This window comes from Denticeps clupeoides, unplaced genomic scaffold (assembly GCF_900700375.1).
Source record: "Denticeps clupeoides unplaced genomic scaffold, fDenClu1.1, whole genome shotgun sequence".
NCBI lineage: Eukaryota > Metazoa > Chordata > Actinopteri > Clupeiformes > Denticipitidae > Denticeps > Denticeps clupeoides.
The window spans coordinates 1,516-25,000 of record NW_021629897.1 but is presented as its reverse complement, the minus strand read 5'-3'; the positions used below and the strand labels follow the sequence as shown (position 1 = coordinate 25,000).

Here is a 23,485-nt window from a genome sequence, read left to right as displayed (position 1 = left end):
AATCCTGAACGTGGTAATAATGTGGAGATGTGGAGATGTTCTAGAAGAAGGATCTCCAACAGACAAAAGACTACAGATGCAGAAGAATACAGAGAACCGGTGACTCTACACACCTCATGTCTTTGTTTCAGGGACATAAGGAACTGGTTTATTGTCAGTCTGCTGGTTTACTGTCCTGAATGTAGACAGAAGAGTTGAAAATTGACCTAAATTTGATAAAACGTCTCGATGTTTATGGCCATAGAGCGTCCTACTGGGACCATACCAGGCATTACAGCATTTACCAGACGCCCTTATCCAGAGCGATCCAGAGTCAGTAGTGACAGGGACAGTCTCCCCCCCGGAGACACTCAGCGTTAGGTGTCTTGCTCAGGGACACGATGGTAGTAAGTGGGGTTTGAACCTGGGTTCAGTGGTAGTAAGTGGCGAGCGTGTTATGTTCAGGTCCTGCATCTCCTCTGTCTGGCAGGTGGAGGTGTGTTCTCCTCGAATCCGCCAGCTTCTGTCCCTGTGCTGCGACGCATTCTCGCGGGAGCAGCTGTGCAACCTGGAGTGCCTGGTCCTCCTGCGCCTCAACTTCCGCCTGGCCGCGCCCACCCCGGCCTTCTTCCTGCACTACTACACCCACCGAGCGCTTCCCGAAGACGCGGCTCACGCGCCATGCGGCCTCCTGGCCAGGAGGATCTGTGAACTGAGCCTGGCCGACTACGCCTTCAACAGATACCCCCCGTGCACCACGGCGCGGTGCGCGCTGCAGCTGGCACTAGAGCTGCTGGGCGTGGCCACGCCGCCCTCGCTGGACGAGGGGGGCGGCGAGGAACGCCTCCTGTCCCAGGACTGCAGCAAGGCCCTCAGGCTCCTGCTGTCGCTCAATCACGAGGCTCTACAGGTTCTGCTGATGACCTGAGACTCCACCTCCAGCCCCATTTCAGACGGGGGACCCGGGGGGGTTTATTCAGAACGTGATGATGAACGTGCCATACAAAATAACTGTAGGTCTGTGGAATCATCCCACCACGTTTTATTTACGTACAGCTGGGAAGCAGGTCCAGGTTCCACCATCGCTTTCAGCACCCCGTTTCTTGGTTCCTGTGAGTGGAACGAGATCTGGTCACTCGTGAATCTGATTGGCAGGTTTTAAAGGGAGTAATAAAATGTGGGTCTGCTGATTTGGTGAACCTGGACTGACCTGATGGCGTCTACCCGTCCCCTGAGCTCCTCCAGAACACCACGCTGCAGGTCCTCCCTCCCTCTCAGCCCATCCAGGTAAACTAGACACACACAGCAGGGGCAGAACAAGCACTGAGCCTGGAGGTGGCTCACAGGGACATGGTCCCAAGCAGGAAATGTCTTAACTGGTTTATTTATGGAATATATTTATTGTAAACATACCATGTTATGGAATCAATAAAGCAATTTTCATGCAAAACAATAAACAGAACACATGACCCTCGACCCCAACCCACTGACCCAAGTCTGTGACCGAGGCCTCCATCTCTGCACGGTTCTTCAGGAACATTGGCCAGACATACCCCTCAAAGAAACCCGGGGGGTCCGGTGGGTCGTAGGCCCTGGAGCTGTCATGAGAAGAATTCTCGTGAGGAGATGATGAGGCATGATGATGATGATGATGATGATGCTGCTCACCTCCTCCGTTCTCTGCACACATCGTAAGGGATGTGCAGGAAATATCTCAAGTCCATCAATGCATTCAATGGTCTGTCAATCAAACAGCCAAAGTCAAAGTCATTCTGTAGGTCAAAGGTCTCCAGTAGGGGAAAGGTCACCTGAGAGTGAATGCAGAGGCATTTAAACATGGGGTGGGACTTCTGCAGCACCTCCCCACTTTTAGTTAACTAGTTAAGCCACTGGTTGACTGAAATAAAGGGGTTCATTTCCTCGTCCTCTGTCCATTGTCCACGATTTTACCACAAAAACGCATTTAACTAATGACAAAATGTCAGAGGTCATGGTGATCACGGCAACATTTTGAATGTAATCTATCTGTTACCCATGGTTAAAGATGAGGAAACCCTCAACAATGAGGATGAAGACCTCCTGCTGGTCAGCAGCAGCTGGATGTGAGATCTTTAGACCTCTGGAAGCCATGAAAGCTGGAGGATCCTCAAACCATGACTCCACGTCCCCCATCATCTTGTCCATTCGCAGGGCCTGTAAAGCTGTAGACCAACCACACAACCACCGGTGATGGTCTTCTCAAAATTATTCATTATACGCAGCGTGTGTTGCAGGAATAGAAACATCATTACTGTCATAATGTTTGAAGCCACGGTCATCTTCAGGAAGCTCTGACTCATCCTGTTGGAGCAAAGAACAGCAAAGAACAGGAGAGAATGAACAGATTTAACCCAGTCTCCAGGCCTGGACACGCGTGTGTTGGGACGGGGGATGCTCTCCAGGCCAGGACGCGCGTGTGTTGGGACGGGGGATGCTCTCTAGGCCTGGACGCGTGTGTGTTGGGACGGGGGATGCTCTCCAGGCCAGGACGCGCGTGTGTTGGGACGGGAGATGGTCTCCAGGCCTGGACGCGTGTGTGTTGGGACGGGAGATGGTCTCCAGGCCTGGACGCGCGTGTGTTGGGACGGGGGATGCTCTCCAGGCCTGGACGCGCGTGTGTTGGGACGGGGGATGCTCTCCAGGCCTGGACGCGCGTGTGTTGGGACGGGGGATGCTCTCCAGGCCTGGACGCGCGTGTGTTGGGACGGGGGATGCTCTCCAGGCCTGGACGCGCGTGTGTTGGGACGGGGGATGCTCTCCAGGCCTGGACGCGCGTGTGTTGGGACGGGCGATGCTCTCCAGGCCTGGACGCGCGTGTGTTGGGACGGGCGATGCTCTCCAGGCCTGGACGCGCGTGTGTTGGGACGGGGGATGCTCTCCAGGCCTGGACGCGCGTGTGTTGGGACGGGGGATGCTCTCCAGGCCTGGACGCGCGTGTGTTGGGACGGGGGATGCTCTCCAGGCCTGGACGCGCGTGTGTGTGGGGACGTAAGATGGTCTTCACGCGTGTGTGTTGGTTCATTCCACCGAGACTGCCCTTCTGGCTGTTACCGAGCAGCTACATTATAAACTCCACTTCTCCTTTCCTCCCTCAGATCTACATGCTGCTTCCAAAATCTCTGCATGTCTAACCAACATCTCGTCTTGTATGGCAGCCCATCACCCATCACAGCCCATCAGGTTCTAAATACTGATGCTGGCCTACAAAGCCAAACATGGAGTAGCACCATCCTACCTCACAGCCCTTATTACACCTCGCACTGCACCTCGTATACTCCGAGCCTCCAGTACTGCTCGCCTGGTCCCTCCATCTCTGAAGGTAAAAGGAAGACGCTCATCTACAGGGAGTGCAGAATTATTAGGCAAATGAGTATTTTGTCCACATCATCCTCTTCATGCATGTTGTTTTACTCCAAGCTGTATAGGCTCGAAAGCCTACTACCAATTAAGCATATTAGGTGATGTGCATCTCTGTAATGAGAAGGGGTGTGGTCTAATGACATCAACACCCTATATCAGGTGTGCATAATTATTAGGCAACTTCCTTTCCTTTGGCAAAATGGGTCAAAAGAAGGACTTGACAGGCTCAGAAAAGTCAAAAATAGTGAGCTATCTTGCAGAGGGATGCAGCACCCTTAAAATAGCAAAGCTTCTGAAGCATGATCATCGAACAATCAAGCGTTTCATTCAAAATAGTCAACAGGGTCGCAAGAAGTGTGTGGAAAAACCAAGGCGCAAAATAACTGCCCATGAACTGAGAAAAGTCAAGCATGCAGCTGCCAAGATGCCACTTGCCACCAGTTTGGCCATATTTCAGAGCTGCAACATCACTGGAGTACCCAAAACCACAAGGTGTGCAATACTCAGAGACATGGCCAAGGTAAGAAAGGCTGAAAGACGACCACCACTGAACAAGACACACAAGCTGAAACGTCAAGACTGATTTTTCTAAGGTTTTATGGACTGATGAAATGAGAGTGAGTCTTGATGGGCCAGATGGATGGGCCCGTGGCTGGATTGGTAAAGGGCAGAGAGCTCCAGTCCGACTCAGACGCCAGCAAGGTGGAGGTGGAGTACTGGTTTGGGCTGGTATCATCAAAGATGAGCTTGTGGGGCCTTTTCGGGTTGAGGATGGAGTCAAGCTCAACTCCCAGTCCTACTGCCAGTTTCTGGAAGACACCTTCTTCAAGCAGTGGTACAGGAAGAAGTCTGCATCCTTCAAGAAAAACATGATTTTCATGCAGGACAATGCTCCATCACACACGTCCAAGTACTCCACAGCGTGGCTGGCAAGAATGTTACACCTCTCCTTACCTCCCTCCACTGGCTCCCGGTAGCTGCTCGCATTGAGTTCAAATCCTTGATGCTTGCCTACAGGGCTGTAAATGGAACTGCGCCCTCCTACATCAACACACTACTACCTAGATACACTCCTACACGCTCTCTCAGATCGGCAAACGAAAGGAGACTAAAAATTCCTTCTTCACGGGGTCTCCGATTCCAATCATGTCTGTTCTCCGTTGTTGTCCCTGGCTGGTGGAACAACCTACCCTCCTCCACACGACTAGCCGAGACTATCACCACTTTTAAGAAGAAGGTGAAAACCCTCTTATTCCAAAAATATTACAGACAAATTTAACACATACATACACATTTAACAAACAAATACAAAATGTATAAATACATTATAATTTTTCTTAGTCTAGCACCCAACACTCTCCGAGCATGTTCTTCAATGACAAGTCTAAGCCTTATCAGGGCTCTTAGTTTGTATACTTGATATTCTATAGAAATCGAACGAGAATTGCTGGTGTCTTCCCATTGTAAGTCGCTTTGGATAAAAGCGTCTGCCAAATAAAGTAAAGTAAAGTAAAGTAAAGAAAGGGTATAAAAGAAGAGAAACTAATGACATGGCCTCCTTGTTCACCTGATCCCCATTGAGAACCTGTGGTTCATCATCAAATGTGAGATTTACAAGGAGGGAAAACAGTACACCTCTCTGAACAGTGTCTGGGAGGCTGTGGTTGCTGCTGCACGCAATGTTGATGGTGAACAGATCAAAACACTGACAGAATCCATGGATGGCAGGCTTTTGCGTGTCCTTGCAAAGAAAGGTGGCTATATTGGTTGCTGATTTGTTTTTGAATGTCAGAAATGTATATTTGTGAATGTGGAGATGTTATATTGGTTTCACTGGTAAAAATAAATAATTGAAATGGGTATATATTTGTTTTTTGTTAAGTTGCCTAATAATTATGCACAGTAATAGTCACCTGCACACACAGATATCCCCCTAAAATAGCAAAAAATAAAAACTAGTGCTGCACGATTAATCTAATCGCAATCGTAATCGCGATGTCAGTCTGTGCGATTACATGAACGATTTAAATGATTAGTACATGGATTGAATCGGCAACATATCTGATCCATTCTCTCATCCTCAAAGTTTGCGAGCTGACCGAAGTCTCACTTCAGTCGGATGTGACGTGTTTGGTCACATGACTTTCGATTCGGAGACATATGGTTAGACGCCGCATGACGAGCTGCATCGTACATCAACGTCGCCGCCATATTGCGATAGGCTCTGCTGTGGAGTGAAGCATATACATGTCTCTGGAGAGAAGTGCATAAAAATGCCTGACTCTTGTGCTGCTTGGGGCTGTACAAACCGCTGTACGCTCCAAACCAGATCCCGGGGGGTTACATTTCATAGGTAAGGCTGGACAATTGTTTTGAATATATTTGGCCATTATAAAATCCTGTTTTATAAGTCTTAACCTTAGCTAAGCTAGGCTAAGATAGCAAAGCTATGCATTCGTGTGTTCAACTCAGCCTCCAAACAACGTTTTGGCTAAACGTAGGCATTAACTATTTAGACTGTTCTTAGCTGTTTAGTTAACTTTTCTCAAACTTTGAAGGTTTCCTAAAGAAATTCACCTCAGTTTACAAATCTTAACCTTAGCTAAGCTAACAAAGCTATGCATCCCTGTGTTCAAGTCAGCCTCCAAACAACGTTTTGGTTAAACACAAGAACTATAATACGGGATTTTATAATGGCCAAATATAATCAAAACAGTTGTTTAGCCTTACCAGGGTTTGTCGTTCGACAGTAATGAGTTTTTTGTGATTTATTTAATTTTGTAGAATATTGCATTTTGAAAGCACTGGGCATTTCAGGTTATAAGTAGTTTTTATGTTTTAACATTTCACTATTAGTATGTGACTTTTCATTGATATACAAGCAAGTGTCCTTTATCATATCGCAATCGCCTATCGCAATATTGATCTCAATAATCGCAATGTCTTTTTCCCCAAATCGTGCAGCCCTAATAAAAACAAACTAAAAACTACTTCCAAAAACATTCAGCTTTGATATTAATCAGTTTTTTGGGTTCATTGAGAACATGGTTGTTGTTCAATAATAAAATTATTCCTCAAAAATACAACTTGCCTAATAATTCTGCACTCCCTGTAGACTCTTCTCCGTCTCGGCCCCTCGGTGGTGGAATGAACTTCCAGCTCAGTCACTATGCACCTTCATACGGCAGCTCAACACCTTCCTCTTTAGAGAAGATTTAGATGAACTTGTAACCTTCTTCTCGTCTGACTTCTGTATAGAAACTAGAACAGAGTGAATAAAAAGATTGTATTCATAGTTGGGGGTCCTAGTGAACCAGAACTGACCTCTTCATCCATGGTAACTTGAAAGCATGTTGTAAGTCACTCTGGATCAGGCCGTCTGCCAAATGCATTAAATGTAAATGTATGTAAATGTTGGGACGTGAGTTGGCTTGGACGCGTGTGAGTTGGGACGGGAGATGGTCTCCAGGCCTGGACGCGTGTGTGTTGGGAATGTGGCACCTTAAAGTAGGAATCCTGGGCGATCACACAGCTGTTGGCCAGTCTCTGCTGCAGGGCCATGCTGAGGGTGCTCTTACCTCCGTTCGTCACCCTGAAACACAACACCAGTCAATAATAGTCCACTGTCACATGATGATGAGACAACACTGGACATGAAAATGTGTCAGGTTGATATTTATTGGGTTTTATTTATTAGCACCTCACGCAGAAAGTTAATTAAGAGGTGGCCTAGCGGTTAAGGAAGCGGCCCCATAATCAGAAGGTTGCCGGTGCGAATCCCGATCCGCCAAGGTGCCACTGAGCAAAGTCACCGTCCCCACACCCTGCTCCCCGGGCGCCTGTCATGGTGCCCACTGCTCACTTAGGGTGATGGTTAAATGCAGAGGACACATTTCACTGTGTGCACCGTGTGCTGTGCTGCTGTGTATCACAAGTGACAATCACTTCACTTTAAACTTTAATCAGTAAATCACATCCAGTGGTGGTTGTTGCCCAGGGTGGCATCATGGAGGGGTCGTGTAAACTGCGTATTTGATTAATGACTGGCATTATTTTACAAAAAAAAAAAAAAAAATTCAGTTTAAAAGCTCTGGGCCGCTGAAAACGCACTTTTTAGGGTAAAATAGGATGTGTAGAAATAGTATGAACTAACACCTTCCTGGCCTAAAACACTACAGGAATCTACCCGTATGTGGGTGGCCTGTGTTGGCAGATCAGGGCGGATCCTTCTGATATCGTAGAGAAGGAATGTTCGTGACTGGTGATGTGAGGTGGTTGTCCCCACACACGCAGCGACACAGAGACCCACGCATGCTACTCACCCGCCGACTCCGACTACAAGCCTCTTCCTGTTCTGGCGTCTGGGCGTCGCTTCTTCCATGCTGTTCTGGCGGAGCCGCCCAGCAGAACTCGCTCACGGGGAGGGAGAACAGACCGAAAGCGGGACTCCGTTCGCGGGTGTGGTTGCGTCACATGTGTAAAGGGCGTAAAGGACACGTTGAATGAGGTTAAGAGCAACTTAAATACTTGTTTATACGCGATTTGAATGGCGCTGTCGACTGTGCTTTTGCGTCGTTGCGCTCAGTGATTGGTCGCGGCGAGGACACGTGACACAAAGACAGCTGGTGATTGGCCAGTTCTCTGGTTGTCGTGGCTGTGCGTCTCTGGGACCGTCATTAAAGTTTGGTTCATCATCATCTGTCTCTGTAATGATGTACATTTTATTTTGATGAGAGGCTTCGTGATCATAGTCTGATCTGGATAAACTTCTCCAATTATTTTCATTCATTCAAACTCTTTACTTTTTTATTACTTAAATACTTCCAACCATTTTATTAACGAGTAACAGTGAGAATAATTTTCAGGATCTCCTTGTATATTTTTTGTTGTTATCTGTCAACTACTAATGACTTTTAAACGAAACAAAGTGTAAATACATGTAAATTCATATCAGATGTAATTATTTTATATATCATGGTCCGTTTACGTTATGTGTGGAATTAATTTCAGATTACACCAATTTAAACACATGTGTACAAATATTTTACTCTTGTGGAATTTATCCTTTACAGTACTTAGAAGGAGCTGCGTTTTTACGACCGCCCGGTTCCAGGGGCCGCGTCGCGGCGCACGTCGGGAATTCTGCCCTCTGATTGGACCAGATCGGGGTCCAGGGGCGTGGCCTACTCTCGAATGGCCCAATGGGACGCGGCGGCGGCGGCGGGTGAAGTTGTGTTCGTCTCAGCGACGTTTTTTATGGAGGAGTCGAGACGGAAGGCGACGGCGTTGGGAGAAGCGTGCTGGAAGTGTGACTTTACTCCACCTTTACTCCACCTGTACTCCACCTGTACTTCATGACGGAGCCGCGATGCTATTCCGCTCTGGACGAGCCGGCGCTGCGCAGCCTGGTGAGCTTCTGCTGGTTACGGATCCTTGTTAATACTCATCCGTTTAAAATGAGTTTATTATAAAAAAAGAAACGAATGTATGAATTGATGTTTTTGTAATATTCCTGACTGGTGAAGTTTAATCCCAGACAGACAGACAGACGGTGACGGTGACATGTCTCACCTGCTCTCAGGTGACGTCAGGTTACGCGTTAATGGCGACCACACCCACGGTTCAGGCTGATCCCATCAGATGTCCTCATTTTGTCCTTTTCTGGACATGCCTTTCTGGAATGTTCCTGCCGTTATCCTCGCAGATCACATTCCTGCAGAGTCCGTTTCACATCCACTCACCAAAAAAGCAGCGTAGGGAAAATGTGAGCATGATGTTGATCTTTCCACGACTCGGGACGTCTTGACGTCTTTTGCGGTGAAGCCTCTGTTTATGTGATGAAGAGCCTTCCCAGATAAGCTGTCCAGTCCACATCAGCCTGTCACCATAAACCTGGACTCTAGTTGGGCTCGGGGTTGGACCCAAGTTGAGGGCCTTGGTCAGTGAGCTTCTCCTACTGAGGAACATCAGTGATGTTGGTGGGTGGCTGGAACGCTGGGGAGGTCCGATACAGGTGGGACCATTTTTAACTTGAACTCACTTTGAAATCTGGACGTTTCTTCAACTGAGAGCATTACATTCTTCTGAAGATGATTTAAGGTCAAGTTCATATGGTCATGCATTTAATTGGACCTCCAACAACTGGGACAATGCTTCTAGATGTATTGTCCACCATAAACGAGGGCATCTCTGAGCTTCCAGTTATGGAGGGTCGTGCTGACTCCAGCTGAGCTCCTTCTGCTTCCGTTTCTTCTCATTTCACACTTCATCTGTGGTAGGAAATGTTCCTCAGTCCGACTGCTGCTTGATATTTCCGGTGTCATCCCAGCAGGATGATTGGGCGATTCCACGTCTCTGGAACGGCTGCTTTTCCAAAACTATTTCCTGTCTGGGAGTGTTCATGTTGGTTTTCAGCTGTTCTCTGGATCGTTTCTTCCACCGCTGTGAAGCAGCAGCAGCTTCTTACTGGCCTTGGCTGAGATCGCCATTCTTCTTTTGACCAGGAGGAACTCTAAATACCATAATTATACCAAATTGCTGTACATTCTGATATATGTAGGCCAGTTATTGGGCAAAATATGAGGGGTACAGAACCTCAACCTCTCTGAAGACCAGACTGTGTTCCAGACCTTCTTGTCTACCATGAGTGCGGCTACTATTTAATTTGAGTGTTAGTATTCAGACTCCTTTACCGTGTGTGTGTGTGTGTGTGTGTGTGTGTGTGTGTGTGTGAGTGAGTCTCTCAGGCTCAGAAATGTCACAGATCCTCAGGGGGACGACATGTGAAATGTTTTCTCCACTTTTTAAGACTTAAGATTATTTTTAGCTGTTTGTGTTCCGTGTGTGAGAAGAATTCAAATCGCTTGTTCACACACACCTCAGGCCACGGTGCATTATGGGTAATGTACTCCACTCCAGCGGCGTGAACCAAAAAAAGTTTAAAGTGAAGTGATTGTCACTTGTGATACACTGCAGCTCAGCACACGGTGAAACGTGTCCTCTGTATTTAACCATCACCCTTGGTGAGCAGTGGGCACCATGACAGGCGCCCGGGGACGGGACCTTCATCAAGGGGACCTCAGTGGCACCTTGGCGGCTCGGGATTCGAACCGGCAACCTTCTGATTATGGGGCAGCTTCCTTGACCGCTAGGCCACCGCTACCCCCAACAAAGCTTGACGTGTTACAGGATGATCATCACTGAGTAACCTCTGACTGTCTACACTGAACCTGCACGTCCCACAGAAGAACGTACCGGACAAAGCAGGATCCAGAGCCCAGTGCAGTGTTTACACGTCTGTTACCACGACGATGCCCGTGTCTGACCTTTAACCTCCAGACAGCGGAGCCAGCGTATATTTCCTGTCTATCTGTCTGTCATCCCTCTCCGGTCCAGTAGGAAAACATCAGGGCTGTCTGCAGTGTGTGTGTGTGTGTGTGTGTGTTCCTGCAGATAAAGGCATTTCCTGTGGTCCCTGGGAGAGCAAGAGAGGAAGCTGCTGTTTATCTGCAGACTACACACCAGGGAGAGACAAGTGTGTGTGTGTGTATGTTACTATACATTACTAAGTGTATTAATAGAGAGTGTGTGTGTGTGTGTGTGTCACATGATCGGTGTTAGTAGGTCACCCTCACATGGCTCCTTGGCCTTGTCTTTGTCTCCCACGGTGAGGGTGTCAAGTTTTGGACGTTGCCTCGCTCTTGTTTTCTGTGTCTCGTGTGTGTGTTTTATTGCTCTGGTTTTCAGCAGAGTGGAGCTGCTGGACCAGGAGCTCAGGATTTACATGCTAGGGGTGTTAGAAAATATTTAACAAATATCACCATTTTTGTATACACAATTAGTCCACTGGGTGGCGCTGTTGAGCGTCTACATTAGTGAGGACAGCAGAGTGCGAGTCAGCGTGCGACTACAACCTCCGGTCCTGTAGATGGCGCTGTACGCTGGGCACACTAATTACATTCCAGGCAGAGTGAAATCACTCTTCAGTGAACTGTAGAATATTGCAAAATGTACAGTATCAAAAAATATTGTGATATAATATCGTGATATGTATCGTTATGTTTGTATTGTGCACATAGCATAACCATATACTAGGGCTGCACGATTTGGGGGAAAAGACATATTGCGATTATTGAGATCAATATTGCGATATGCGATTGCGATATGATAAAGGACACTAGCTTGTATATCAATGAAAAGTTGCATACTAATAGTGAAATGTTTCATTTCAAAGTGAAACATACAAACTACTTATAACAACCTGAAATGCCCAGTGCTTTTAAAATACAATATTCTACAAAATTAAATGATCAAAAAACTCTTTACATTACTGTCGAACGACAAACCCTGGTATGGCTAAAGAACTTGGCCATTATAAAATCCCGTATTATAGTTTTTACGTTTAACCGAAACGTTGTTTGGAGGCGGACTTGAACACAGGGATGCATAGCTTTGCTAGCTTAGCCTAGCTTAGCTAGTTAAACTGAGGTGAATTTCTTTAGGAAGTTAACTAAACATCTAAGAACAGTCTAAATAGTTAATGCCTACGTTTAGCCAAAACGTTGTTTGGAGGCTGAGTTGAACACAGGAATGCATAGCTTCGCTAGCTTAGCCTAGCTTAGCTAAGATTAAGACTTATAAAACGGGATTTTATAACGGCCAAATATATTCAAAACAATTGTCCAGCCTTACCTATGAAATGTAATCCCCCGGGATCTGGTTTGGAGCGTACAGCGGTTTGTACAGCCCCAAGCAGCACAAGAGTGAGGCATTTTTATGCACTTCTCTCCATAGACATGTATATGCTTCACGCCACAGCAGAGCCTATCGCAATATGGCGGCGACATTGATGTACGATGCAGCTCGTCATACGACGTCTAACCATATGTCTCCGAATCGAAAGTCATGTGACCAAACACGTCACATCCGACTGAAGTGAGACTTCAGTCAGCTCGCAAACTTTGAGACAATGGATCGGATATGTTGCCGATCCAATCCATGTACTAATAATTTAAATCACAGCTTTTTGCGTTCATGTAATCGCACAGACTGACATCGCGATTACGATTGCGATTAGATTAATCATGCAGCACTAACTGCGATTATATAAGATTTTAGTGTTTTCTGTATTCGGCTGTAGAGTTGGTCCGGATTGGGCACTGACACGATTAGATTAAAGGCTGCAGTATTATAATACCTTTAACTTAAATCTAAAGAATTGCTAGTAATTTTTAATATTTAATTTAGGACTTTTTAAGGATCCTGCGGAAACCCTGCAGTGTGATGCAAGTGGGAGTGGTTTCACACAGGTGACGCGCGATTGGTCGGCATAATCAAAATCTCTCCCGTTGGCCAAATTGAGGTTACATACCGTTTATACCCCCAAATCACGTAGTTTGTCTGGATGGGCTTTGACCGGCCCTGCAGTCGACGCTGTAGCTTGTTAGTGGAAGAACGAACAACGTAGGTGTCCGAGGAGGGCTGGTGTTAAACAGTCCATCATGGTGGACTGGAGAAAGGATCTGTCCATGTCTGAAGGCACTAGACAGTGCAGAGTAGGTTTCAACCAGTCCAGTGTCATGGTCCATTTGAAGATCCCTCGAGCTTCAGCAGTTGTGGTGTTGGTGACTGTAGAGGCCGGAGTTGGAAGAGGGGAGCTGCATCTTTTTTTTTTTTTTAACCAAACTGCAGTGATGTGGGAAGATGAATACATGATGAGAACTACATTTACATTTCCAGCATTTACCAGACGCCCTTATCCAGAGCGACTTAGTCAGTAGTAACAGGGACAGTCCCCCCCTGGAGACACTCAGGGTTAAGACTCAGTGTCTTGCTCAGGGACACGATGGTAGTAAGTGGGGTTCGAACCTGGGTCTTCTGGGCTACCACCACCCTGCCACTATGATCAGGGTAATAAATCAAGTTCTGTTAACATTAACATTCATGATGACTGGTTCTTTTTGCTTCTCATTGTTTGTGGTTCCTGATAAAAAGTAAAGCCTTGAATACAATCTCTCTCTCTCTCTCTCTCTCTCTCTCTCTCTCTCTCTCCCCCACCTATATTCACAACCTTATAAGGTCATGCTGATACACACTGATACCCTGATGTGCTGAGTTACATGGTGGCTGCACACTCTACTGCTATCTAGAGGTGATTAGTTTTGGGTGGTCAGTCAGAATGTGACCTCTTGTCCTCCTGAGTCACAGTGTAACACGTGCTGCTGTTTCCTGTTTCGTGTTACAGTGAAGAATCCAGACTGTACTGTTATCAGCAGCAGAATGGGGCTCAGCACTCACTTCCTGTGTTTAGAAGACCCATCATTCTCTTCAGCAGGAAATGGTCTTATTTCCAACACTGTGACATCAGGTCACCTGATCCGCCACGGTCCGAGTCCTGTTGTAAATGATTATGTCGCAGTTTGAGTTGTTTGTGTGCGTCTTTGGTCTCACGGTCTCTAGTGTTTTGTGCTCCTCACGCTGTGATTTATTTAACAGAAAGGAAGTCCTTCATAGTTGTGTCCGGGCTTTTTGTCCCTCAGCTGGACGGGACGGTGGATTTGGACGAGAGGCGGATGATCCGGGCGGCGCTGCGGGACCTGCGGCACCGAGAGATCGAGGACATGGAGGCCGCGCTGCGTAGCAAACGCTTCAGACACGCCCCCCATCAGCGCGACAAGGAGAATCAGCAACGGTGGGCACACACACACACACACACACACACACACACACACACACCAACAACCATACAACGGTGAACGTGAAATGCTCAGGTGTTTGTGTTTCAGGCCTGAATCTCTAGATACACTCACTGTTAAACTGGAGTCCATTCAGGATGTTGATGAACTCACAGGATTGGTGAGTATACACACACACACACACACACACACACAAAGCCCAGTCATCATTTGGGTTATGTGGTAATTTGTGTTGATTTGCATATGACTATTTGCCTCTGTGTGTGTGTGTAGCTGAGAAGTACGGGCGATTACGAGGAGAGAAAGTTGATCAGAGCTGCGATTCGGCGTGTCAGAGACCAGGATGTACAGGGTAGGTGTGTGTGTGTGTGTGTGGTGTGTGTGTGTGTGTGTGCGTGTACAGGTATACTCCAGATTTATACTTTGTTCCAGAGTGCTTCTCATTGTGTGTGTGTGTTTATAACAGGTTTACGGGACTCTGTAGTCGGTGGTGGTTCAACGAAACAGACGTGTGAACTTCACACACTCAACACGCACAATCCTACAGTGAGTTCATGACTCTGTGTGTGTGTGTGTGTGTGTGTTTATGGTAGATGTTTGCTGGAACAGGTACGGATGTGTGTTTGTGTGTTAGAAGGAAAGTGAGAGATATTCCTGGTGACACACATCACCCTACACACATCACACACATCACATATACACTGTACACACACATCACATATACACACACTACACACACATTACATATACACACATCACACACATCACACTACACACATCACTCACATATAAACACATCACACAAACACACTACACAAACATCACATATACACTACACACATCACACACATCACTCTCACAACACACATCACTTACATATACACACATCACATATACACACACACTAGTGCTGCACGATTAATCTAATCGTAATCGCGATGTCAGTCTGTGCGATTACATGAACGATTTAAATGATTAGTACATGGATTGAATCGGCAACATATCCGATCCATTCTCTCATCCTCTTAAAGTTTGCGAGCTGACTGAAGTCTCACTTCAGCCGGATGTGACGTGTTTGGTCACATGACTTTCGATTCGGAGACATATGGTTAGACGCCGCATGACGCGCTGCATCGTTCGTCAGCGTCGACGCCATATTGCGATAGGCTCTGCTGTGGCGTGAAGCATATACATGTCTATGGAGAGAAGTGCATAAAAATGCCTCACTCTTGTGCTGCTTTCTCAAACTTTGAAGGTTTCCTAAAGAAATTCACCTCAGTTTAACTAGCTAAGCTAGGCTAAGCTAGCAAAGCTATGCATCCCTGTGTTCAAGTCAGCCTCCAAACAACGTTTTGGTTCAACGTAAGAACTATAATACGGGATTTTATAATGGCCAAATATAATCAAAACAGTTGTTTAGCCATACCAGGGTTTGTCGTTCGACAGTAATGTAAAGAGTTTTTTGTGATTATTTAATTTTGTAGAATATTGTATTTTGAACTGGGCATTTCAGGTTGTTATAAGTAGTTTGTATGTTTCACTTTGAAATTAAACATTTCACTATTAGTATGCAACTTTTCATTGATATACAAGCGAGTGTCCTTTATCATATCGCAATCGCATATCGCAATATTGATCTCAATAATCGCAATATGTCTTTTTCCCCAAATCGTGCAGCCCTAACACACATCACACTACACACACATCACACACAAACCACAGACACATACACACACAGTACACACCCTCTATGACTCAGAGTCTGTGGTAGAACGAAGGGATTTAAAGAATGTAGGAAATGTGCAAACTGCACTCACACACACACCATCGCCTATATGAAAACACAACTATTGACACAAGTGCAACCTGTCGGCGTAGGAACGGAACGGGTGAGATTCGGGGACTCTTCTTGTCTTACTTGATGGTGACTGAGGTTCTGTTCGAGGGTGAGGGTCCGTTTTAGGCGTGGTCAGTAGGCGGAGCAGAATATTCCACCTGAGATGTGTTTCTACTTTGAACAGCTGAAACTGATTATTGTGATAATTGTGAATATTTTTATGCCTGGCTGCTTGTAGAGCTGAACCAATTGTGATTTATTTGACAAATATGACGCTTGCTCGGCCCTTCGGGCGGACAGTGACAGTGACGTGATTGTCATTGTGAAACACTGCAGCGCAGCACATGGTGACACAGTGAAACGTGTCCTCTGTATTTAACCATCACCCTTGGTGACAGTCCATGACAGGTGCTGGGGAGCAGCGTGTGGGGACGGGACCTTCATCAAGGGGACGTCACTGGCACCTTGGCGGGTCGGGATCCGAACCAGCAGCCTTTTGATTACGGGGCCACTTCCTTAACCGCCAGGCCACCGCTGCCCCAACACGTAATCTCTCTTGGTGTGATAATGATCACATTGTGGACGTCTTCTGCACTGCACTGATATGGAATGTGTGTGTGTGTGTGTGCGTGTGTGCGTGTGTGTGTGTGTGTGTACGTGACGCTCTATAAGGGTGCGTGTGTGAAGGAAGCCGTCAGCAGGGGTAGATTTGTTTGGGTTAAACGGTGAATGAACCCTTGGCTGTTTCTATTGGTCGGTTGTGTGAGGGCGACGCCCTCGTGACGCCCCGCCCCTGGAGAGTCGGTGGGCGTGTGTTAACTGTAGTTCAGTTATAACTGTGTTAAAACTGCTTGGACGTTGATGTGATGGTCGTCACCGCTGCGTTGTGGGATATGTGTGTGTGACGAGTGTGTAACATCACGCAGCAGTTCCCTCGTCCCCCTGTGTGTTTTGAAGTGCGTGAGGGGGCGTGGTCACTGTGGGAGAGGAGGCGGAGAGAGCTGGTCTCGCTCCTCACTTCACTACAGACACGGACGGCGCTGGAAGGTACAGATCTTTGCTCCTGCTGTGTGTGTGTGTGTGTGTGTGTGTGTGTGTTTTGCGGATGGAGCTCTTGATGTGTTGTGGTATTTTATAAATTACACTTTTGAGTGTAATTTTTATATTGTGTGTGTGTGTGTGTGTGTGTGTGTGTGTGTGTCCAAACCTCTTTGTGGTCAACAGTAGCAGTTCTGACTTCAGCTGTTGGGTTAGGTTGGTCTCAGGTCTCCAGCCTGTAATTAGAATGAACACACACGCACACACACACACACACACACACACACAGTCTAAATGCAGTGATTGTGTATTGTAGGGTGGGTGGAGGTGTGTTTATGGTTGGTGTCCAGCATGATTGGTGTGCATTTCATGCCTCTTTCACTCTTACAGACTGGAAATGTAAAGAAGTCACAGTGCAGGATGTACCCACAATGCAATGGGCAGCATGTGTGTTGTAATAAACCAGGCGCGGCCTGGTCCTTCCTCGCGTTTTGGTTATTATTTAAACCGCCTGATTCCCTCTGCCCGCAGGCCACGGAAAGGGAGAGCGGGAAGGAGCGAGAGCCAATCAGAGCAGCGAGCGGCGAACCTGGCAGCCAATCACGGGCCCCGAGCCGAGAGCTGCACGGAACCGGTGAGAAGCATTCCGCCACAAATCCCCGGTACCAAACTAATCCACTCAATTTCCTCTTCCTGTCCTACGACACCAGAGGGTCTTTTACACACGTACACACACACACACACACGTACACACACACATACACACACACACACACACTGCTTTAATACTGTGGCTGGAGGTGAAACTGGGATGCCAGAGTTGGAGCTGCAGCTTTGTGTTTCTCTGCTCCTCCTAAAATACCCTGAACACCCGTCATTACGTCCCGGGTGAAGCGCCGGCCAGCACCGTCCCCTCCACACCACCAGGGAATTGTGGGTAAGCATTGTTTGTTCTCACCGCTGTGGCCCAACCCAGAGGAAGTTTACAGTTTAAACAGGATGAGGATGAGTGAGTGTGTGTGTGAGTGTGTGTGTGAGTGTGAGTGTGTTTTATTGTGGCTTCAAAAGTATTCACCACCTCCACCCATGGACGTAAAAAAAAACCGAGGCGGAGACCCGTCTGCTTCACTTCAACTCCAGCAGAGAATCTCAGAATAAAGCTTCCTGTCTTTCAAAAAAAACAAGGAACCAGACACTATGGAGAATGTGCGGGACGAATCTTCTAAATGGACACAGGTCTGCAGTCTTCTGCTCCCACCTTTCTATCAAAACTCGCACAAGCCGTAATTCTCCTTTCCCTGGACCACCGCGGGTGGGTCCTGACCACTGTAGACCAGGAATGGCTGCAGTTCTGGAGAAGCTGTGACTCACAATTTTGTCCTTTACATTTACATTTACATTTAGAGCATTTATCAGACGCCCTTATCCAGAGTGACTTACAATCAGTAGTTACAGGGACAGTCCCCCCCCTGGAGCAACTTAGGGTTAAGTGTCTTGCTCAGGGACACAATGGTAGTAAGTGGGGTTTGAACCTGGGTCTTCTGGTTCAAAGGCGAGTGTGTTAACCACTAGGCTACTACCAGCCTTGTCCTTATCCTCGCCGGGGGCGAGGGGACCACGCGAGGGGTCTCGGCGAGCCGAGTGTGTGGGCGAGGGACCGTCCCTGCCCACATGATGTTCTAAAGACGCTGCTCTTCATTCTTTTACTTCTGGAAGTAAACCACTCATTTCCTGTGTGTTAGGCAGCTAACGCTTCTATTTCATGTTTTCCAGGTTCTGGTTCCAGTATGGTTCTGGTTCTGGACCCGCTGGTCAGAGAGAAAGTATCTGGCCTGCAGAATATGTGTCCTTCTGAGGACTCAACCTCTGACCCGGAAGTGATAAGCACCTTCCAGCGACAGCGATGTGACTCCAGCCAATCAGACCACCAGGGGGCACCCTCAGAACGGCCGAGTTGCAACTCCTCCACCTCCAGCACGGACTCTCAGGTTGACGCAGGTCAGGGGGACCACGCCCATGATGAATGTGACTGGGCAGCGCTGGGTTTCCTCCCGAACGGCAGCAGGAGAGGCGAGAAGAGCTCTGCAGAGCAGAAGGTACGAGGAGAGCTGCTGAGTAATTATAAAAATAACCTTTACACTAAACATGGTCATTTAACACTGGTTCATGTGGTATTTGCTGCCGTATGAGAACGTGCTGTATAAACTGGTGGAAATATTCATATATAATTTATATAATATAAATATATAATATATAAATGTGCTGGTACCTTGTCTGGATGCATAGGCTCTGGTGCTAGTAGCCTAGTGGGTAACACACTCGCCTATGAACCAGAAGTCCCAGGTTCAAATCCCACTTACTACCATCGTGTCCCTGAGCAAGACACTTAACCCTGAGTGTCTCCAGGGGGGGACTGTCCCTGTAACTACTGGGTGGTAGTAGCCTAGCGGGTACCATACTCGCCTATGAATCAGAAGACCCAGGTTCAAACCCCACTTACTACCATCGTGTCCCTGAGCAGGACACTTAACCCTGAGTGTCTCCAGGGGGGACTGTCCCTGTAACTACTGGGTGGTAGTAGCCTAGCGGGTACCATACTCGCCTATGAATCAGAAGACCCAGGTTCAAATCCCACTTACTACCATCGTGTCCCTGAGCAGGACACTTAACCCTGAGTGTCTCCAGGGGGGACTGTCCCTGTAACTACTGACTAAGTCGCTCTGGATAAGGGCATCTGGTAAATACTGTAAAAGTAAAGAAAACACTAAAACCAAAATGCTCTGGTTATTATTGATGTTTTAAAACGTGAATTATCTTTCAGAGCCAAGTCACTGTTAACCAGTCGCGTCCATAACGTGGCTTTCTCGGCGGAAACCGCCACTAGGAGGCAGCGTTCCACTTCGGACTGGTTCTCGGGGTCCGTGGCTCCGCTCTCTCTACAGACATGTGGGACGGTGTAATTAATGTCGCGGTGGTACGTGTTGTGCGACACCTCGTCTGGTGGACGCCGTGTGGAAGTGTGTTTCTCTCCGGTTACCAGGCTGCACTCCGCCGCTGCTCTCTATTCCTTTAATCTCCGCCGTTCCTGTTTTATCTCCAACTCGAGGGATAAACTGTCCCCTGTCCCCGTCACATGTCCACGCACACTACTGAGATCATTTCTTCTGTGTGTGTGTGTGTGTGTGTGTGTATTCATGTACACCAACACCTGCTTTGATCTTTTGCAGGTGTGTCAGGGTCAGGAAACTCCTGCAAAGCAAAGACTCCACAAACACACAGGTGAGTTGGACCCATCAAAGCTGTCCCTTGTTCAATCACACACACACACACACACACACACGCACTTTGCCTTATAGGGCTGCAGAGATGAGCTGCTTAGTCCACTGACCCCAGATGGCTTGTGCTGCTTGGTGTGTTACTGTGGGCGTAGGTCCCAGTGAACTGATCTCTAGCCTGTTTTATTTCTATATTCATTAGCCTGGTAAGATCTCATTATGTCCTCAGACGTGTGTGTGTGTTCTGTTGTGCTGTGTATGTTAATGCTGGGTTATCACATGACAATATACACACATTTTTTGCCTGAATATGGTTGGCTCCGTCTGTTAATCCCGCCTCCTCTTTCATTTTCTCCTGATACTACATCTCTTTCATTCCTCCTCCCTCCTTCCTTCCCTCTCAGAACATTTCTTTCTCTGAGCTGCACCAGGTGGGAGGAGCATAACAGAAACTCTGTACTACAGGTGTGTGTGTGTGTGTGTGTGTGTGTGTGTGTACAGATCTCTCCAGTGGAGGAGTGTTGGGGAGAGTGTTCTCGGTACGTGACAGGATGCTCAAGTTCTCTGAACCCGCCTCCTGTGGTGCACCTCCCCTAAGGCGGGGCTCTCAGCGCAGCTCCCGGTTCACTGGCCCCTCCCCCACTGCCACAGACACCCAGTCTCAGGAGGGCCCCGTAGTAGGAGTCCCCCTCCAAGCTCCGCCTCCAAGCAGCAGCAGCAGCGCTGTTCCACCATCACCCCCGCCCCCAAACGCTCACCGGCGAATCAGAGCAAGGGGAGGCTGCGCCGGCGCGACGCGGTGATAGAGTCGGATGTCCGCTGGACATCTCAGAGCAGGGGAGGACCACAGAGCAGACTGAAGACATGAAGACCTTCCTGACCATCGAGATCAAGGATGGACGCACCACCTTCAGCCAGCCGACCAGCGGGCCCCAACGGCCCTCACCTGCCGGGGTCACCAGCATCCTCCCGAACTCCGCCCCCGCGGCCTCGCAGAGAGCAGGTACCGTCCTCACAAGGCAGGAAAAGTTAAGATAGGTGAAGGAATGTTCACACCGTAAAACCAACACCCAGGCGAGATGCTGCAGCTTCAAACTAGAGATGGGCGTGTGTGTTGAGTATATGTATATGCATGCATGTGTGTGTGTGTGTGTGTGTGTGTTGAGAGAGAGAGCGAGACTGTGTTTGAGAGAGACTGTATGTATATGTGTATGCATGTGTGTGTGTGTTTGAAAGAGAGAGAGACTGTGTTTGAGAGAGAGACTGTGTGTGTGTGTTGCGAGAGAGAGACTGTATGTATATGTGTATGCATGTGTTTGTGTGTGTGTGTGTGTGTGTGTTGAGAGAGAGAGAGAGACTGTGTGTTTGAGAGAGAGACTGTGTGTGTGTGTGTGTTTAAAGAGAGAGACTGTGTGTTTGAGAGAGAGACTGTGTGTGTGTGTTTGTGTGTGTGTGTGTTGAGAGAGAGAGAGAGAGACTGTATGTGTGTGTGTGTGTGTGTGTGTGTGTTGAGAGAGAGAGACTGTATGTGTGTGTGTTTGAAAGAGAGAGAGGGAGATGTTTTATTGAGATATTATTGAACCTTACAGAGATCTTGACGTCTCCCTGGTGGTGATTCAGGATCAGTGCTTGTATCCATTTACATACATGTATGATGAAGCGTGGAAGTGTCCCAGTGGAGGTGTCTGTGTTGTCCCCGCGTCCCAGTGGAGGTGTCTGTGTTGTCCCCGCGTCCCAGTGGAGGTGTCTGTGTTGTCCCCGCGTCCCAGTGGAAGTGTCTGTGTGTCCCCGTGTTCCAGCCATCGTTCCCACATGAAGCAGTGGGCAGGACCTGCTGAAGGGATTTGTCTCTATGTGAGAGTGTAAATACGTGACCCCTGACCTTTCAGCGTAAACTCTCATACAGAGGGTCTGGTGATAAAGTGGGTGGCTGATTATTCTTCTGGACAATCGCTCTTTCTGCCTACTGATGGAAATATGACATTCCTCCAGTGTGTCTCGTATAAAAGACCTGTGTGTGTGTGTGTGTGTGTGTGTGTGTGTGTGTGTGCGCGCTTCTCTTTTCTCTTGATTATTCCATAATAAAACACACACACACTGAAAGGTATGTCCCAGGACCGGGGCCACAACGTCCCAGGTTGTCATAACAGAGTGAGTTGCTGTGTGTGGAGTAAAGAAACACACACACACACACACACACCGACACAGCTGCTGTCCCCTGATTCTTGCATGTTTTGGTCTTTGGAGTCCAGGTTACACGTTGCTCTACCATTTATGGAAATCTGCAGTGTGTGTGTGTGTGTGTAAAATTGCGGTGAATTCTGCAGCGGAACCTCCTGTCAGCTGGAGACTGTTGACGTTGTCCCCTGCGTGTCCCCTGTGTGTAAAGTCTCTCGCTTCATTATTCCCCAGTGGTTTTTAAAGAGGTCACAGTTGTCCTCGTACGAGGACGGGTACGTATTGTAACTCCATCGTTAGTTACTTTATTGATCCCAAATGTTACAATGATGTAATGACGTCACCGGACACAATCACTTGTGCTTTTTTATATTCATTTTGTAAAATTGTAATGATATTTTTTACTACTACAGCAATGTTTACTATTTCAAGTCTGCATACGCTCGGAAATGTCCACTTTATGGCATGAGTGTGAGGACGACCTGAGATGGTGGTCCTCACATGGACCACAGTAACCTGCTGAGATGAGACCCCAGGAACATTCCCCTTATTTACATAGCTCATGTTGGAGTGTGTGTGTGTGTGTGTGTGTGTGTGTGTGTGTGTGTGAGAGAGAGGGAACATACCATAAGCTGCTGAAATGTCTCTAAATATTTATATCGATAAACTCCATGTCTCTCTCTCCCTCCCCACAGAACTCACGCTGGGACTGAGAGCGTCCCCGTTTAAAATCTCCACCTCCACGTTCTCCACAGGACCCCCCATCAAGGTACACACACACACACACACACACACTCACATCAGGACCCGAGGTGTGTGTGAGTGAGCAGCTGACAGCTGGTTTATACCTGAACCTACAGACAGGGACATGGAGGGCGGAGCAGCAGGAAATGGCAGAACGTTCATGTTTACAGGAAGACTGGAGCTGCTTCTCCTTGTAGGGGAATGCTGTGTGTGTGTGTGTGTGTGTGTGTGTGAGAGAGAGAGAGAAAGATTGAGCTCCACTAATACACACTGTGAAAATACACACATATAGAAGCGTAATATATATATATATATATATGTGTGTGTGTGTGTGTGTGTGT

At 47.6% G+C, this 23,485-nt stretch overlaps 3 protein-coding genes across 7 annotated transcripts in view; 2 read left to right on the top strand and 1 right to left on the bottom strand.

The window, feature by feature from the left end:
* ccno (cyclin O) overlaps window positions 1-2,675 on the top strand; it is a 3,581-nt gene extending 906 nt beyond the window's left edge. Inside the window, exon 3 of the mRNA XM_028966858.1 lies at window positions 470-2,675. Within this exon, the coding sequence (XP_028822691.1) occupies window positions 470-907 (438 nt within the window). The 3' untranslated portion in view covers window positions 908-2,675. The remainder of the gene's footprint in view (window positions 1-469) is intronic.
* Window positions 1-8,313, bottom strand: part of LOC114776766 (nicotinamide riboside kinase 1-like) — a 13,171-nt gene extending 4,858 nt beyond the window's left edge. Inside the window, exons 1-8 of one of the 3 annotated variants that reach the window (XM_028966861.1) lie at window positions 7,701-8,312; window positions 6,880-6,970; window positions 2,271-2,319; window positions 2,012-2,180; window positions 1,648-1,719; window positions 1,471-1,577; window positions 1,190-1,271; window positions 1,034-1,089 (exon numbers count right to left, since the gene is read on the bottom strand). In XM_028966861.1, coding sequence (XP_028822694.1) covers window positions 1,068-1,089; window positions 1,190-1,271; window positions 1,471-1,577; window positions 1,648-1,719; window positions 2,012-2,180; window positions 2,271-2,319; window positions 6,880-6,970; window positions 7,701-7,759 — 651 coding nt within the window. In that variant the 5' untranslated portion in view covers window positions 7,760-8,312 and the 3' untranslated portion in view covers window positions 1,034-1,067. Of the gene's footprint in view, window positions 1-991; window positions 1,090-1,189; window positions 1,272-1,470; window positions 1,578-1,647; window positions 1,720-2,011; window positions 2,181-2,270; window positions 2,320-6,879; window positions 6,971-7,700 lie in introns of those variants that run through there. The other 2 variants (XM_028966862.1, XM_028966860.1) reach the window with 2 other exon arrangements.
* A 163-nt stretch (window positions 8,314-8,476) lies between these two features.
* LOC114776764 (smoothelin-like) lies at window positions 8,477-23,177 on the top strand. 3 transcript variants are annotated; one of them, XM_028966854.1, is made up of 10 exons: window positions 8,477-8,786; window positions 13,917-14,068; window positions 14,163-14,232; window positions 14,346-14,424; window positions 14,539-14,618; window positions 17,479-17,581; window positions 18,721-19,043; window positions 20,175-20,226; window positions 20,724-21,225; window positions 23,096-23,177. In XM_028966854.1, exons 1-9 carry the CDS (start codon window positions 8,733-8,735, stop codon window positions 21,023-21,025), a joined length of 1,215 nt encoding a protein of 404 aa, XP_028822687.1. In that variant the 5' UTR covers window positions 8,477-8,732; the 3' UTR covers window positions 21,026-21,225; window positions 23,096-23,177. The 3 variants fall into 3 exon arrangements, with proteins under 3 accessions (XP_028822687.1, XP_028822690.1, XP_028822689.1); XM_028966857.1 differs by lacking the exon at window positions 8,477-8,786 and adding an exon at window positions 9,262-9,391; XM_028966856.1 differs by lacking the exon at window positions 8,477-8,786 and adding an exon at window positions 13,762-13,809.
* The last annotated feature ends 308 nt before the right edge of the window (window positions 23,178-23,485 follow it).